The sequence below is a fragment of the Semicossyphus pulcher genome, unplaced genomic scaffold (genome assembly GCF_022749685.1).
Source record: "Semicossyphus pulcher isolate SPU_LCO1_2020_fin unplaced genomic scaffold, fSemPul1.0.p SCAF_21, whole genome shotgun sequence".
NCBI lineage: Eukaryota > Metazoa > Chordata > Actinopteri > Labriformes > Labridae > Semicossyphus > Semicossyphus pulcher.
In genome coordinates, this window is record NW_027211695.1 from 851,055 (window position 1) to 869,140 (window position 18,086).

The 18,086-nt window shown below is 43.9% G+C and overlaps 1 protein-coding gene across 8 annotated transcripts in view; it reads left to right on the plus strand.

Moving 5' to 3' along the window:
* Positions 1 to 15,173, plus strand: part of ehbp1l1a (EH domain binding protein 1-like 1a) — a 30,254-nt gene extending 15,081 nt beyond the window's left edge. For 2 of the 8 annotated variants that reach the window (XM_069671949.1, XM_069671950.1), the window contains 11 exons: positions 11,004 to 11,070; positions 11,264 to 11,430; positions 11,520 to 11,568; positions 11,734 to 12,240; positions 12,312 to 12,363; positions 12,447 to 12,490; positions 12,570 to 12,681; positions 12,829 to 12,928; positions 13,267 to 13,340; positions 13,812 to 13,926; positions 14,438 to 15,173. In XM_069671949.1, coding sequence (XP_069528050.1) covers positions 11,004 to 11,070; positions 11,264 to 11,430; positions 11,520 to 11,568; positions 11,734 to 12,240; positions 12,312 to 12,363; positions 12,447 to 12,490; positions 12,570 to 12,681; positions 12,829 to 12,928; positions 13,267 to 13,340; positions 13,812 to 13,926; positions 14,438 to 14,531 — 1,381 coding nt within the window. In that variant the 3' untranslated portion in view covers positions 14,532 to 15,173. Of the gene's footprint in view, positions 1 to 1,727; positions 2,571 to 2,658; positions 2,722 to 3,979; positions 6,704 to 6,788; positions 6,844 to 7,037; positions 7,242 to 7,416; positions 8,019 to 8,455; positions 10,748 to 11,003; positions 11,071 to 11,263; positions 11,431 to 11,519; positions 11,569 to 11,733; positions 12,241 to 12,311; positions 12,364 to 12,446; positions 12,491 to 12,569; positions 12,682 to 12,828; positions 12,929 to 13,266; positions 13,341 to 13,811; positions 14,043 to 14,437 lie in introns of those variants that run through there. The other 6 variants (XM_069671945.1, XR_011308760.1, XM_069671944.1 and 3 more) reach the window with 6 other exon arrangements.
* The last annotated feature ends 2,913 nt before the right edge of the window (positions 15,174 to 18,086 follow it).

Sequence of the window (18,086 nt, forward strand, 5' to 3'; positions counted from 1 at the left end):
CCATCCTGCTCCAGGTCTGCCAGTATTCCTGGATTCCCATCTGCTTTGAAACGTGTGCCAGGTATGGCTAACCTTTTACCTATATGTCCAAGACTTTGTAAAGTTCCGGGCTTAGCTTCTTCTGGATCAGTGACTGAATATGACACAGGTGTTTGGGACAGGTGTTCTCTGTGGAAGAAACCGTTGCAGATAAACACATTTGTTGCAGACATGTCCAGTATTCAGGAGAAAGCAGTCAGTGATACTAATATGATGAAAGCCATGGTGGCCATATTGCCAACATGTTCCAGAACGGTCAGGACTCCAGGGTTTCCTTCGGTGCCACTGCAGGAGGCTTTAAATACTCCAAGTATGGCAAGCCTTCTCCCTACATGCCCCAAACAGACAACGATTGCAGGTATGCCATTCAGACAAAGATTCCTGGTAAACAAGGACAGCTTGAAATTTTGCGGAGATATGATACCATCTTGTTCTTGGAAGGCAACAAGTCCTAGTTTTCCCTCTGTGCCACAGAAAGAACCCAGTGACTCTGGTGTTCCATTTCCACCAAGCCAAGATGTTAGCATGGCAGACTTGATGCTTACTGGCTCAAGAAAAACCAGAGTCATTGGTTTGCACTCTAAGGAGAAAGTTTGTGCTCAGAGTGAAGACTCTGATATGACAAGGCATATTTTAATGGAGTGGCCCTGGAGTAAATGTGAAGGCTTTGAAGCTATTTCCCCAGATGAAGCACATGTTCTAAACAAAAGGGAAATGTTCTGTTCAGTGGCAATGCTGCCCTTATGTCCTGTGAAAACTTGCCTTTGGGGTATGCCCACAAGACCCAAGAAGCTGTTACCCAGTATTGTCAGTCTTATGCCTATGTGTCCTAAACAGGCCCAAACTTCTGGTATGCCATCCCGTGATCAAAACAATTCAGAGAACAAAGATTGGCATGCCTCCGGAAGATTCATCAACAAGAAACCAGAAAAGAAAGCACAAGCCTACATTGTTCATTGGATACAGAAAGACTCAGATATCTTTAATGATATGGTGGATATGTTGATAAGTTGTCCACAAAAAGCTAAAGTTTTTGGCACACCCTCTGCTCCGCGACAAGAGCCCAGTACGGCTAATGTAATTCCCTCATGTCCCAAAAATAGTAGTGTCCCTGGTTTGCTTTCAAAGACAGGGCAAAAACTTCCCGCTATTCTGGCACCACCATTAGCTGATGACCCAACTGTGGTAAAGGTGTTGAAAAATGTACCAAGTATGAATAATCTGCTGCCTACTTGTCCAAAACATTCCAGGGTTTGTGGAATACCCGCTAGAGCCCACAATGAGTCAGATGAAGTAGAATGTAGTGTGGATGACAGGCCAATATGGGAAAGGCCATTAACAAACCGAGAGAGACTGCCAGTAATACATGACTTGATGAAGATGTATTTAAGAGAAAAGGCAGTGGTTAGAATTATGGTTTCAATGTTACCACCCTGTCCCAAACACTCTTGTGTTCCTGGAATACCCTCTAAAGTAGTAGATAGACCAGTAAAGGCTTTGTTGAAGGAGGCTCCCAGCATGTTACAATCTTTAGACAGTTTCCCAAAACACAGTAAAATCCCAGGTCTACCTGCAAAGAATAGGGTAAACCAATATGATGGCTGGAATTTGAATAGGAACGCATTTTGGGAAAAACCATTCCATCAAAGGTATGGTGTTATTCATCAAGATTTCACAGTTCAGGAAAAGTCATTTAGGGACAAAGAAATAATGCTGAGTATGCTTCCTTCATGTCCACGACAAGCCTTGAACCCTGGATTTCCATCTGCTCCACGACCCCAAGATGTTGGTGCCATTGTGGAAAAAAATTCAGTCATGGCAGAGTTGCTGCCATGTTGCCCAAGACAGTCAAATATTATTGGTTTACCCTCGAGAGTGTCAGCTGATTCTGAGTCTAAAGTAGGGGACTGGCCAGTGCCTCCTCAGAAAAAACTACTGAAGGCAATTTGTTCTCTTGAACCTTGTGGTCCAAACATCCAAACATCAGTTGCACCCCTTGACAAAGATCAGCTTGCAAATATGGTTAATATTGTGCCATCTTGCCCGAAGAAAGCTTCAGTTTATGGGGCACCATCAACACATGACCATTATTCAGGACAGGCTAGGCCAGTCAAATCGCTGCCCTTAGGGAAGTCTGCAACAAAAACATTTGGAAAAGACGGAGAAAACCTGACGGGTCAACAGCTGTCACTGGAAGAAAGTGCATTTAGTAAGATGGCTGTCAGAGAGAGATCCATGGAGTTTATATTCCCTAGCCAAGATGTGCAAGAAAATGTACATCAAAGAATTGAGTCAGCATGTTGGGTTGAGGCCACTGTCAAAGAGTTACCATCGTTACATTCTGGAGTGAACCAGCAAACCTCTAGAGTTAGTGAGAGTGAGATGTTATGGGATGAGGCCAGTCCAACCAGATTAGATCTTGACACTAAGGAGGAAACTTCTGATGGAATCTCACCTTTGGAGATGCGTAAAGATGAACAGGCCTTTTGGATACCCACTGAACCCGAAGGAACTGCCTGTCTAGAAAAAGGGTGAGTGAGTTGGAGCATTTGAGATGAGTTCTAACTGCAATGTCAGAGGGTTAGTTTTTGAGACGTATGCTTTCAACTCTGTTTTCAGGAACTTTTGCGGAATGTGGCACTCTGTCCCTGACACGCCACTAATCTTGAGTGTTAGAAAGAGGTGGGTTGCCTTGGTTCGCACAGTGATGCAACTCCATAATAATGCATTTGCTTCATCTCAACATCATCTGAATGACTAATGGCAACATTTGCATTTGTTGTGTATGCCATACTTAGTGTAGCTGTGAGTTTCTTGGTGGTTTATGCAGGGTTTCCCTTGTGTTACTTGTCATTCTTTAAGCCCACTGGGTCAGAATGATTCTCCAGAAATGTAGTTATATGTATGAGAAGAGATATACTGTCGGCATATGAGCAGACTGCTGTAGTCACAGTGGAGGATCATTGTTTTAACACCCCTAGAAGAGTCAAATTGAGCTTTGTCAATGAAGTCATTTTTACGAGCTATGGGAATTCTGATAAAGAGGGTGTTAGATGCTCTGAGAGTGTGTTGGTATGACAGAGGGTAATACCTGGCTTCTGGGCTTGTCAGTTTGATCTAGGTGTAGTGTTATGTATTGCATGGTTTTATTTTATAATGTGATGTTGTATTTGGGCCAAATGGGTTGCCATAGAGAAACAAAACGCAGCAGCAGAAACACTTATTAATAAAGGAACATTTTAACATGATTTTGTACTTGTAATTGGAAGTAACTAGTAAAGATATAGTTTGATTGAACATTGACATTCAGGCACAGTATCTTGAAAGAGAAAAGAGAATATTACAGGAACTGAATATAAGAGCGATGTACTGGAAGAACAATTTCTATAACCCACTAACAATGCTCGCTTTACAGAACTGGCTGTTGAACAGCAACCCAAGTAAATAATGTGGCATGAAGTTTTGTTTGCAGTAGTTCTGCTTTTAGCATTAGTTGAGGGTTGAACTTGTATTAACTAGAGCAAGTTGGGTGTGAAAGCATTGTGTTACACTTTGTCTCTGTCTAACTCATTGATTGAGGTACATGGCTTGTACTGTATTGTGATAACAGCATGTAGAATTGCAGAGTTAGTTTTAGGAATTCATACATAATCATTATATTTGGCATCTTTATCAGTATCATTGACTGTGGCACTGTCTTTACCTCCTTTTAGAAATGAAAACATGGTTTCAGTACAGCCATCAAGCCAAATTGTTGCTGGGGAAGCAGAAATCCCATCCCACAGCCAAACAAATACTACTGAGCAGCAGTTAGAGAAGTACCCTCCAAACAGGCCCATACAATGGGAGGAGCTACCTAAGGCAACTTCAGAAAAATCTCCTACAGACAAGACCATAATATGGGAGGAGCTACCAAAAGTAACTACAGAGGTAAACACAACAAAGGAGGAAATGAGAACTTTCAAAGAAATGATCAGTGTGATCCCATCGCTACCTGGTGCCGCCATCGTCATGGGTGTACCTTCTGCAATGTCAGAAAACGAAGATGAAATGAAGACTAAGACTGAAGCTGGGATTGCCGATCTGTTGCCAATATGCCCAACAATTAGCGGGACATTTCAACTTACTTCCTCAAGTAAACAAACAAATGAATACCTAACATTCATGGACAGCGAGTCTACTTGGGATAAGTCATCAAAGGATAAGGCCATTGAAGGTGCTCTTTGTGTTAAAGAACAAATGGTGAATACAAAGTCATCCTTTGATAGTGAACAGTGTGTGCCGTACAATGCAAAGCCCGAGTTCAAACAGTCCACTTTCTTGGACAACTGTCCCAGTGTGACAAACATTCCTGGCATGCCATCCAAATTACATGTAAAAGATGAAAATCAATTGCTTTCAGATCAAAAGCCGATCTGGGAGAAGCAATCAAAAAAGAAGGAAGTATTACAGCAGCCTGTATCAAAAGATGACGGACAGCACAAGAAGGAAATGGTTTTACTTTTACCGTCGTGCCCCAGTGAGGCCAGAAATCCTGGGTTCCCGTCTGTACCACAAAACATTCAACTTTTTCACGGACCAAATATGTCTGATATGAGTCCCTGTTGTCCAGATGTATCCGCTATACCTGGTTCACCATCTATTTTTGAAGTCAATATCAGATCGTGGGTATTGCAAAAAGAACCACTTTTGGAAAAGATGATGAAAACTGAACCTCTCGTCCTGACAGTGCCACCAAAGGGGACGGAGGAAATTAAACCAATGGGAGCTTTGGTAGCCACTTGTCCAAGACATTCTTGCATACCTGGCATTCCCTCAATTCCGCAACCACCTGTAGAACATCTCGGATCAGATGTAATGAACCTTTCAAGCCCTTGCCCGAAAACATCTGTACCTGAACCCAAAATAATGACAAATATGGTCAGTCTATTAAGCTTTTGCTCAAAAATGTCACAAATACCAGGATTTCCATCATCTCATAAATCAAGAGAGTGGACAATAAACAGGGAGCCACTATTTGAACCAAGTATACAAGGAAAGCAGGCGTCATTGATTGACAGATGTGAGAGGGATAAGAGAGCAATTAAAGCAATGGTGTCCCTTGTACCATCATGTCCGAAAGAAGCACAGACATCAGGATTTCCTTCTTGTCCAAATCCCCAGATCCCTGTCTATTTTTCACCAAATATTATCAGCCTTTTTACATTGTGCTCCCAGGTTTCCAAAATATCTGGATTCCCATCAGTTGATGGGGATATGAATCTAGGATGGATTACAGAAAAGGACTCATTGCTGAAGAGGAAACCAAAGACAGGGATCATATTTGACACATCAAACTACAACAAAAAGATGATGAGGAGTATGGTTTCCTGTGTACCATCCTGTCCCAAGGTGTCAAGTATTCCTGGTTTCCCATCTTTCCCAAATCCCCAAATAATGTTTTATTCCCTTAATGTCGTCAACCTCCTTCCTTTGTGCCCCCTAGCTTCCACAATACCTGGATTTTCATCAGTTGAAGGGCACACGGAAGAAGGATGGGCTGTTGAACTGGGTTCAGTGATGCACAGGCCACACAAAAACATTCAGTCTAGTATTCACAGCTCGCAAATTAACATAGACAAACCCAACAGAATGCTTGCCTTGGTTCCTTCTTGCCCGAGAGCATCACAAGTTTCCGGTTTCCCGTCTGTCCCTCGATACAATATGCTGAGTTTTGTGCCAGTTTGCTCCAAAGTATCCAGCTTTCCTGGATGTGCATCCTTTGAAGGACCCTCAGAATTCCAATGGGTTTTTGATCCACACACTTACTGTAATAAGCCACCAAAGGAGACAGTTTTCATGAGACACAGTCAAAATCAGGACTTAAAAACTGTGAAGACGATGTTGGCCTTAGCACCATCTTGCCCGGAAACTTCCAGGATCCCTGGGTTCCCCTCTGCACCTCAAACAAGATCCAGGATTGAACCCGATATGATAAGTTTTGTACCTTGTTGCTCCAGTGCTTCCAGTCTCAAAGGATTTGCTTCTTTGACAGCAATCCCAAGCACATGGTCACTAAATGGAACAGTGACAGCCTTGATAAAGCTTCAGGAGAAGAGGGCAGAGATGTTTGTGTCACTTGATGGAGACCAGCTTTATTGCACCAACATGAAAAGCATGGTGACATTAGTGACATCCTGCCCCAAACAGGCCAGAGTATTTGGCCTTCCCTCAGCTCAAGTGTTAAACAGACCTCCGAACATGGTCAGCTTATACTCATCTGCACCATGTGTTTCATGTAATCCAGGTTTCCCATCAGCAAGGATGCTAAGCTATGAATGTACAAGCATTCAGACTAAGACAACACATAGCAAGTCCCTGTTTGAGAAGCTGCAGAATGAGAAGATCGCAAACATTGAATCAAAACATGAACATACACAAGTTGAATTGAAAGACATGATAGCACTGGCTCCATCATGTCCACTTTTGAGTCGAAGTCGTGGGTTCCCCAGCATTTCACAGTCGAATCCAACAGAGAAAGAAACCACCCATTCCAACCCATCCCCTTGTTCTCCTGAGGAGCATGTATCACAAGAGTTGTCCCATGCACTGTCAACTCCCTCAGATCTCAAAGACACAAGATTACCTGGCGTTCCCTCCACACACATGACAGAACATGCGGATGGTGAGACACTGTTGAGATTGAGGTCGTATTCATCTTTGTTTGTCCTGTTTCGTTTCGTGTATTTGACTGTTTGCTTTTATGACAGAGGACAAATTCAAAGGCGGTGTAAAGCCAGACGTAGACCCTTGTGTGGATGATGGGTAAGTGGAAGAGCCCAGTGCTCTTGGATGGTTTGGTGTGAAGTGGCCAGTGTAGTGCTTGCCTAACATAGACTGTTTGGACCAGTAAACGGTAGCTTGAGTAACTTGATAATACGTTGCATTGCAAATTTTTTATGATATTGCTGCATGAGTTCTTTAAATCATCTTAAAATAATTTATATTTGGGTCCTCAGCGAATCAGAAATAGAGAGGAAAGCAGCAGAGGAAGATAAAACTGTGAAGAAACCATTGCACACATCAGAGCCAATGGGAGTCTTGGGTTGGGAAGTGTTGGAGGCAGAGGGAACAATAACAGAAAAACAGGCGTCCTCTTTGTCAGCAAAAGAGGAAGAGACCTCAGGATTAGTGAAGGCGATTGTGGGTGTTTTCCACAAAGGGTAAGTGTAAGACACTAATAGTGTGAAGCATGCAACAGTGTGCATTAGAGTCTGTTTATCATGGTTCACCTCATCATGTTTCAGCTCATTTCATATTCAGATACAGATTTTGATATTTCAAAGTTTGGGATCGACTGGACTGTCTGCATGGGAAAGTATTCTGCCTTCTCTAATACTCGTTTCCTTAATTAGCTACATATTAACGAAACCATTGTTTCTGCATGCTTCCATGTTTCACAGTTATGAAACAGTAGCATCCATTTTGGGGCCGTCTAGTTCTACTGTAGCTGAAGTGGCTCGCCAACCCGAGGCTGTCCCCTCTATTGATCTAAAAGACAAGACACTGACCCCATCAGATGAGCTTCTTCCACATTGCACGGACAGCACTCCTCTACAGAAGATAGAGGGACAATTGGAAGACACCAAACTTGACATTCAATTTCCAACAAGTGCAGAGCCCTACATGTCGGACTTACTAGGTGGTCGTTCGGCGTCTCCGTCACCAACTACCGACAATGATTATGGGACTTTGGTATGTGCAAGCATGAAGAAGTGGCCACCGCTGACGGAAGCAGATATCACTGAAATATCAAAGGAAGCTAGTGAACAGGTAGAGGAACCGGAGGTCGATCTGGGTCAATGGCATACAAAGGAGAGTTCACTCACAGGGGAGGACTTTGCTCAAACATCAGAGCACATTTTGTTAGCAAGGCACCAGACTGAGACTGAACAGGGTGGAATTAGCACAGTGTCAACTTCTCCACAGCTGGATAAAGGGTGAGTGCTGGCCGCCTGTGGCCCTTTAAAGTGTTTGGTTGCATGGTTTGGTCAGTGTACATGTTCTGTATTTTTGGTGATAACACTGTCTCTTGTTTTGCTTTGAGCGTTACTACTCAAGAAGTTGTGATGGTCATATATTGACCATTTGAGGACTGGCTTTGCGATGTGGAATGGTGATATTGCCTGTTTGGTAACATTTTACATTGATGGTTGCAAACTGAGGTTATCAATATATCCTTTATGTACTGCTGTGTCGTTTCAGGAGCAGCGTGCATGTGCATCAGGAATATTCTGAATGGTTTTGTTTTTGACAAAGCTTTGGTTTCTGTCTTTTTGGTTGAGAAAATTAATAGATGGTTGGAGTTGGGGTTGGTGCATGGTATAACTACATGAAACACAAGAAGTTCTGAAGCTTTTCCTTTCTCTTCCTTAAGCCCACCACAAACAAGCATGGAAGAAATGTTTGCCACATCCCTGCAGCCTACATCAAATGATTCCCTGACAGATGTCAATGTATGCAGGGAGATACTCAAGGACAAACCCTCAGATTTTAAGGATATTAGTCCAGTTGAAGTTGAAATTGCTGTCCCAAAGCGAGGCAGAAGGCCAAAGAGAAAAGTTCCAGATCTTCCACAGAACGGCTCTGATCAAGATAAAGACATTGTTCCTTTACGACCACTCAGAAGGAAGGATAGTTTGACACCTGACCGGAAACAGATCTCTGTTGGTTTGTTGGTCAAGCAAACCCCTGAAATTATTTCATTAGAGTCTGTAAGACAAGATGCTTCAATTCCCACTCAAGGGTCTATTGCCACATCTTGCAGCATAAGGAAAGAAGAGGGTACAATTTCTCTAGATGTACCTCAGAATGATCATACCCAAGAAAGCACTGGGGCTCAAGTAACACCAGAAAGAGGGGACCTTGTCCCTCCTCCTGTTGTAAAAAGAAGAGACCGTAGTTTGCCACCTGAAAGTCCCCAGAAAACAGTTCCTTGTAAGCCTCTGAGGAGAAAAGGCAGAGCCAGTAGAGATTCATCTGTCCCAAAAGCTAATGACCAACAGGATTTGAACGCCCAAGACAGTCCTGCTTTAAAAACTTCTGATCCCGTTCCTCCTCAACCTTGTGAGCAAAGCGCTGATGTCTCAGATGCTCCTGAACCTTTACAGAACATGGATAAACTAAGTCAAAAAGCCACTGAAATTATTCCTTCACAACCTGTTGGAACTAAAGACCAAACTACCGCCGCCTTTGTTGAGAGTGCAACTCGAAAGGCAGACATAGAATTGGTCAGTTCAAATGACACAGAAAAATCCTCTTGTACTACGGAAAGTACTGCTGTGCAGGCCTCTTCTGACCTCAGTCCTCCTTCGGAAACTGAAATTGAAAGCATCACTCAAAGGCCAGAATCAGAGATATTTCCTGTTGAGCAAACTACTTATCTTTCAATCATCAAGAAGATACGTCTTCCACAACGAGGCAAGAGATTGCCTTCAAGAAAGTCTGAGAAAACCAACCATGAAAAGGAAATTATTGATCAAAAATCAAATGTTTCAAATCAGGACTCTGTTAAATCACCCCAGATCGATGACACTGTCGAGTGTCATACCGAAGTAATAACGCAGTCAAATATAACGAGTGATGCATCTGTTGACACGATTGACATCGCATCCTCTAAGAAATCTGAGGACACAGAGACAGAGAAGAACAAAGAAACAACTCTCCGTATCCCAAGGCCTCGGGTGAGAAAACGTCTCAGTGGCTCCTTCCCAGATAACGTCACGTCTACCGAGTGCACTTCTAAGGTTTCCCAAGGAGAAGATGGTCCTTCATCCATTTCCTCAACAACTCTGACTGACGAACTGTCGACATCTGCAAAAGATGTGACTCCTGTAAAGTTGAGACGTAGAAAAACCAATGAGAGCAGTGGCAAAGTAAGAGATGGCGATATTTCAGAGAAGAAACAAGGAACTTCAAGCTTGCCTGTACCAAAACCACGAGTGAAGAAACGTCTGAGTGGTTCGTTCCCGGATGACACGATCATTTCTGGCTCACCACCTTCATCTCAGCCGGATACAGCAACTGACACAATTGGTCAGGAATCAGTCCAACAAAATGACCAGTCAGGCTTTCTAGTTCCTTTGCCTCGAATCAAGAAACGCCTCAGTGCGACTTATTCAGATAGCACACCACCTGTAGACAATTACTTCCCCCCAGAAATGGAATCATCTCAGAGAGCTCAGGAGGATACACCCGTCCTCAGCAAGGAAGCAAAGGAAGGGTCAACATCTCTGGACTCAAGTGTGATCTCTGTCGGTGATTTTGTCACAGTCCAAGGAGAAGATGATACGTCTGAGTTGGAACGGGAAGTGCTAGCAGCAATGGTAGAAGAATATCCACAAGCAGAATCTGTTGAAGATACTGCAAAGGCACTGGAGGAAATCATCGAAGGCTGGACCTTCACAGATAAACCTGTTGTGAAAGAGGACACTGAAAAGGCAGAGGAGGCGATGTCTGAACAGGCCGACATTGAAAAAGTCCTGGAAGCAGAGGTCGATAGGTCCTTAGCTTCCACTGTTGCTTCGTCTCCGGATGACTGGCTGCATGTAGACGACGATAGAGACGGTGAACAAATGGAAATAAACTCAAGAAAGGAAACGAGGGACGAAGAGTTGGACTTTGGCTTTGTGTCTGTAGATGTAGCTGCTGGTTGTTTAGAGGAGCAAAGGTAAGATTAGTCGGATCGCATTGAGGTGTGGGGGGTGCACTCATAACTGTGATATGTGTGTGTATCTCATCATCGTATCTCTACAATACAAAAGTCTCATTTCATTTTGTTTCTAATTATATAACCTGTGTGTGGTTTTATAATCAACTTCGTTTGCAGAATCATAAATTAGCAGTGCTGTGGTTGTTTATGGGAAACACTTTTTTAAAGGATTTTTTATTTTATGACTAACTTTGCTTGTTTTGTGTGTTTCCAGGCAAAGAGAGAAAGCAGAGGAGCCAACAACGCCACAGAAAAGACCTGCAGATGGCGCTGCCTCAGAAGTATGTAAAATGCATGTATTATTTTAAATACAGCGGGCTCTAAAAATTGGCATTTGGCATCTGCTGTAATGTTATTTCTTGTTTTATGGAGCCTCTAGTGGCCACTCGAGGAACTGCAGTTTTTTGCACTTTTACAACATCAGAGGTTGCTGCTTGATTAAAATCCAGTATTGCTCTTGTGTGTGTTCTACAGAGCCTTTTGGCGAGTCCCAGCTTGGTGACATCGAGTCACTCTCTGCTGCAGTGGTGTCAGGAGGTCACACAGGGTCACAAGGGGGTGAAGATCACCAACTTCAGCACCTCCTGGAGGAACGGCTACGCCTTCTGCGCCATCCTACATCACTTCTACCCAGAGAAGATGTAAGAACCAGTTTAAAGAGTCAACACTCTTCCTCTTCATCAGTTCACTGTTTCATGTGTTCATTTTGTCTTCCTTCTTTCTTGTGTAGTAACTATGAAATGCTCGACCCGTACGACATCAAGACAAACAACAAAAAGGTGAACAACAATTAGTTATCCTTTTATTGAAGGCTCATTCCATTAACATATCGTGCTGTCACAACAAGTCTTTGAGTTGCTCCAGTAGATTGCTTCAACCACAAAATGAGCTGTAATGGCTGCAACATAACTCCTCATCTGATCCCACATCTCTTCTCCCTGCAGGCCTTTGATTGTTTTGCTGAGCTCGGTATTTCCCGGCTGATGGAGCCTTCGGACATGGTCATGCTCGCCGTACCTGACCGCCTCATCGTCATGACCTACCTCAACCAGATCCGCACACATTTCACCGGCCAGGAGCTCAGTGTGCTGCACATAGACAAGGACAGCAGCGAGTCCAGCTACACGCTCACAGCGGACCGGGAGACGCCCGAGGACCCTGAGGCGACGGTGCGTTACTGCACCCAGAGGCTGCAGGAGGAGGGGATCAGTCTGGAGACCAACGGGACAGCAGGAGCGACAGAGAAGGACAATACATCCAGTCCAGATGTTGTTCCTCCTCCCAGAACCAAACGTCTGCAGGCAGCAGGGGGGGCACAGTTACCTGTGGCACCACCAAGGACTCACTTCCTGTCCAAGTCAGGTTTCTCTCATGTCAAAGACGCTGATCTGGTGAAGAAGAGGAGGTCACAGAGGAGAAGTGGATCACTAGAGGAAGGGGAAATATCAGTGGTATGAGACCTCGTTTATACGTTTATATTTCATACATAAGGCAGAATAATGTGATACATTTCTGTGTGCAGGTTGTTACAGCGACAGAAGGCAGTGAACTGACCCGCAGGAAGTCAGACACAGGTGAGTCAGAGACGTTTCTGCAATGCAACAGAAAGGTAGAAATCGCTTTGTTAACCTGAGTGGTTTATTTGTTTGTCTCACAGAGGGAGCAGAGCATGTGGAAGAAGAGGGACGACCAGAAGGCCAGGTCAGTGAGCAGCCAGGTGTTTCCCTCCAGGTCTGAGTATCTTGAAGTGTCTCTGTATTAAGGAATGTTTTGTACGCAGGACGCCAGCCAGTACGTGCTGAACCAGATGGAAGCTCTGGAGGCCGAACAGAACCACGTGGACAACAGAGCCGGCGTGGTGGAGAGGAAGCTCAGGCAGCTGCTGGAAACAGGTGACGCACTCAGGACTCTTACTTTGAAAATCTTTAGGAAGTTGTATCTTCCCTGGTAGCAAACAAAGTTACAACATTCTGTCGACTTTATTCAGTATGAAAGAGAAAGAGCTCACAGGCTCGTGTTGATGTGGCTTTGTGGTGCAGGCAGTGACAAGGTGGAGGAGGAGCGTCTGATCCAGGAGTGGTTCACTCTGGTCAACAAGAAGAACGCTTTGATCAGGAGGCAGGACCACCTGCAGCTGCTGTAAGACACACACACACACACACACACACACACACACACAGACTGTTCACATTGATATATTTCATGTGGGAGCTTTGGGACGTCTCACCCTTTAAAGGAACATGAACATATAAGCATGCATTGATGACTACAGACTGTAAGGGGTGGGATTGTTTCTGTCGGCTGACCCCTAACATCCACATCCTGACATCCTGCTGCTGTAACTGTTAACAGTCTGAGGAGGAAATCGCTGTGCAGGATTTCTGAATGACGTCCTGCAAACTGTCAACAGCATGAAAGGTGTAGATGAAGTTGAGTTGAGTCACACGTGTGATGCGTGTTTCTGCTGTGATTGACAGGCTGGAGGAGCAGGACCTGGAGACAAAGTTTGAGCTGCTGAACAAAGAGCTGAGGGACATGATGGCGATTGAAGGTGAGACTATAAACTGCATCAACAACACAGAGTCCAGATGGACTCACTGGTTATCACTTTAAATGAGAAGCTAAACTTGATCTTGTGTAGAGAGTAACTTACGTTAACTGTAGTGATAGCTACACCTCCGGCACACACACAGTCGTGATGCTGCCTGAACACATCATGTGACCTGTTCGAATCCACCATCAGCTCTGAGGACGGGGCTTAATGACACCACGAACTGAAACCTCGACAGCTTTAACCACGTTTGTCCCACGTGTCTGAATTTTGACACAGATGATATTTAAGGCGTTTAGTGATTCTCACAGTCAGGTTAGCCTCGTCACTGCTTCTCAAAATGACTTCAGAGACTAAAACATGTGTCCTTCATTGTTTTAAGATGCTTATTTTTTGACTGACCTCTTCACTCTCCTCCTCCTCCTCCTCCCCTCTGCTGCCTCGTCTCTGTCCGTCGTCTCCGTGTTGCAGAGTGGCAGAAGACCCAGGCCCATAAACACCGAGAGCAGCTGCTGCTGCAGGAGCTGGTTTCACTGGTCAACCAGAGAGACGAGCTGGTGCACAACATGGACGAGAAGGAGAGAGGGTGAGCGGAGAACGTCTGCCTCCTTTACTGGCTCTGCAACTGCATTGATCTACATACAAACATAAACTAATAAGGACAAATGGAACTAACAAATTAGTTCATGAAAACTGGAATCAGTAAGTTATTTCTTCTAAGATTAAAATAACTTGTGTTCAGTATTTCACCACCAGATGGCGACGGAGTTTCAGGCTGCATCAAACATCAGGTTTGTGCAGGTGGACTCTTTCATGTTCTGTAGCGTACATAAACAACCCTGTGCATCTGATGACTGCCACCAGGTGTCCAAAGTTATACTGCAAGATAAAACTAAACCAACGTTTATATAACGTCCTGATAATCAAAGGTCTCACATGTCAGCTGCTCGTCCAACATGACGCCTGGCTTTGTGCACAAAATGTTTGTTCTTGTAGAGATCAAAGGACGCAGAGTGACTCAGGTGAAAGGTGAGTTGTCTTGCTCTCTGTGTGGACGTCCTGTGACTCTCCCCCTCCTCCTCTCTCCTCGTCCTCAGAGCTCTGGAGGAAGACGAGCGTCTGGAACGAGGTCTGGAGCAGCGCAGGAGGAAGTACGCCAAACAGCAGAAAGAGAAGTGTGTGATGCAGTGATCCTGAGAGGACGGGGCGGACGCGACTCAGAATCAAGACGAGGACAATCAGACCGACGTCTGCAGAGCATCACCGCAGCTGACGGAAGGAGAGGAGACACTGAAGCAGCAGCAGGTGGAGGTGACGCTCAGACAGATTTAAACCTGACAAGCTCCGAGGAATCTCTGAGAGCGGATGTTTCTCTGGACTGTTTGCTTTGCAGTTTGTGTGTTTTTAGTGACTGGTTGTGATTGTTCAGTGTGTTTGATTGAAAGTGTGTGAGACTGGAAATATTTGGTACAAGAACGAGCTGCCGAAAACAAGAGAGAGACACGACGTGGTGATCAGACCTGCTGAGAACCAACATCTAGAGCCAGAGCATAAAACTACCAGGATGCACTGCGTCCTGATGACTGTTACTCGTGATTATAACAGTGCCCTGTCACCACCTGTAGGACCCTGTTTGGTCAACAGTTCTGAGTGTTTTCCACAATAATTATGAAACCAAAGAAGGTTTAGTGTCATCTGTTAAAGAGAAAACCTGAGACCAATTTCTACATATTTTAGGGTCAAAAAGTTTTGGAATTTCTTCAATGAGTCAAAGGTCGTCCAGTAAAAGTTCTTGTTGTTTCCACTGACAGGCTCAGATTGTTCTTCTAAGTGTGTGACAACATGACAGAAAGGATCCCTACAGAGATAGACCTTTTTGTTACAGAGGAAGATGATTGTTTTAACCACACACAGACGTTACATCGCTCTCTGCACACACACCAGACTCCATTCAGAAAAACACTGATTTAAGCTCTCAGGACACAGGAGCTGTTTGTCCACCTCTGCCTCTATTGGTTAGTTAGTTTGTGTTACACAAATTTTGTATTTGATACAAAGTTTCCATTTATAACAGAAAAACACAAACTAACTTACTGATTTAAGCAGCAGCAGAGCAGCAGCTCCCGTGTCCTGTGAGCTTAAATCAGTGTTTTTCTGAATGGAGTCTGGTGTGTTTGCAGAGAGCGATGTAACGTCTGTGTGTGGTTAAAACAATCATCTTCCTCCGTAACAAAAAGGTCTATCTCTGTAGGGATCCTTTCTGTCATGTTGTCACACACTTAGAATAACAACCTGAGCCTGTCAGTGGAAACAACAAGAACTGAGACCCTAAAATATGTAAGAAATACGGCCCAGGATTAAAAACGACCTTTAAATCAAGGCTTAACTACTTGATCGCTGTACGGGAAGGTTTGTGGTTCAGTTAACAAGAAACAGCTCCTACTGGTCGAGCTTCAGAGGAAACTAAAACTCTTTAAACATGCAATCTGTCACCAAAGTTGCCTCACTTAAAACAAAATGTTTCACTGCCCAACTTCCCTTCAGAACTCTGCTCCTGCGGCCCCTCGTGTTTCGATGTTTGTTTGCTGTATTTCTCACAAAGCTAAAAATGGATCATGAGAAGAAGAAATGATTTCTGGTGTTTGAGATGTTGAAATGTTTACATCATATTTTATGAGATCTTCTCAAAGGAGCAGAGAGGATGAAGATGCCAAGCAGAGGAAAGAAGCCATGCAGCAACTCTGCGACTAACTTATAAGATTTATTTAAAGTATATTTATTTAGACAGCAGGAGCAGCCGCACAGACACAGACACGTCTTCTTATTGTTACAGAGAGACAGAGATTATTAGGGAGATGCTCTGTCGTTGCATGTCTGCACTTTTCTTCTGACATGAAAGAACTGAACGTCTCTGCATGATAAAAGGTAAAACTCGTCACATTAACAGGATGCTTCCTCCGTGTTTTTGCACTGACGCTTCTTTGTTTCACTTCGGTACAGGACGTTCTGTCACGATGACTTTTCTTTGCCTGTTGGTTTTTACAGTGTGTGTAAAGTTTGCAGTTCTCATGTTGCCTTAAAGCTGCTTGTAGCCGTGTGTGAATGAGGTTCAGTGTGTCACAGAAAGGCTTTACATTGTGGTTTTTATGTCACATTCACGTCGTTACATTATCTGTAAAGTTTGGATTTTACTAAAGATTTGAATGCCTTCACACATCTCGTGCAGTTTCTTTTAATAGTACTGTGTGAAATAATTCAATATCATGTTTTTATTATGTTTTCTATCAGTAAATAATATTGATCTATAAAACGTTTGCCTTTAAGCTGCAGATGGCGACTGTTTTGTAGTTTTTAAGGTCCACTTCCTGCTTTTTCTGGTTCCAAATCAAGGCTGGATGATTAGTGCACCTGTCCACAGGCTCCAGAAGGTTCCAGATGAACTGTGGGACATTTAATGTGTATTTCTGACTTTGATTAAAGTAGGCTGAGTGCAGATTTGGTCGGGAAAACTTCACAACAGCAAAGCAGAATGTCAACAAAAGAGAGACGCACATTTTCTTCTGCCTAAATGGAGTTTAGTTTTATCTTTAATGGAGAGCAGACGTGTCTTTTATTTTCTTTTACCCACATTTACATTTGAGTTTGTTTCTCTCCATAAATGTAAAAAGCTTACTTTGGATTTCAAATAATAAGATCACTTTTTTACCATATTTAAGACTTGCATTTTAAACTTGGACTCTGGGGTGTAAACACATTAGCTTTGATCACAGACTCAAAAAAATATGTTCCAGATTATTTTTTTGGCTTTTTATGCCTTTATTTTGGAGGGAGGACGGTGGATGGGGGCACATGGCGGGGGTTGAGCCCGGGGCCGCTGCATCGAGGACTGTGGCCTCTGTACGGGCCGCTGATTTAACCGCTGAGCTAAACCGGCGCCCTATAAATGACATATTTTGAGCAGACTTCAGCTCCATGTTGGATTTACTGATTTACTTAGAAATCAATTTAATTCATATCTTTCAGTCATTGTGTTTTATGTCTGCGTTAGTCATTATTATTATTTACTTATTAATTTATTGATTTATTCAAGCAGAAAACTGGTTCTTTATGCAAAGAAAACAGTAAAATTTCAGCTGATATTTCAGTGCTGGACTAAAATGTGTTTATCCATCCATCCATCATCTACACCGCTCATCCTGTTCAGGGTCACGGGGGGCTGGAGCCCATCCCAGCTGTCATTGGGTGAGAGGCGGGGTTACACCTGGACAGGTCACCTGTCGATCACAGGGCTGACACACAGAGACAGACAACCTTTCACACTCACACTCACACCTACGGGCGATTCAGAGTCACCAATGAACCTAACGAGCATGTGTTAGGACTGTGGGAGGAAGCCTGACCACCCGGAGGGAACCCACGCATGCACGAGGAGAACATGCAGACTCCTCACAGAAAGGCCCACTACGTCTGAACGGGGACTCGAACCAGGAACCTTCTAGCTGTGAGGCGACAGCGCTAACCACCGTGCAGCCTAAAATGTGTTCATCATGTTGTGATATCCACTTCACCATTGGAGCAGATGGGATTAAAGTGGGAGCAGCTTTGGTCATGGAGCCGCCCCGGTGGTGCAGGTGTGTTCTGTGCAACATAAGACTCATCTCCCCTCCTGTTGTATGTTGTACATGCCTTTAAATAAGTACACAACTACAGAGATGACGATGTGTTCTCATCTTCGGTTTATTGCTT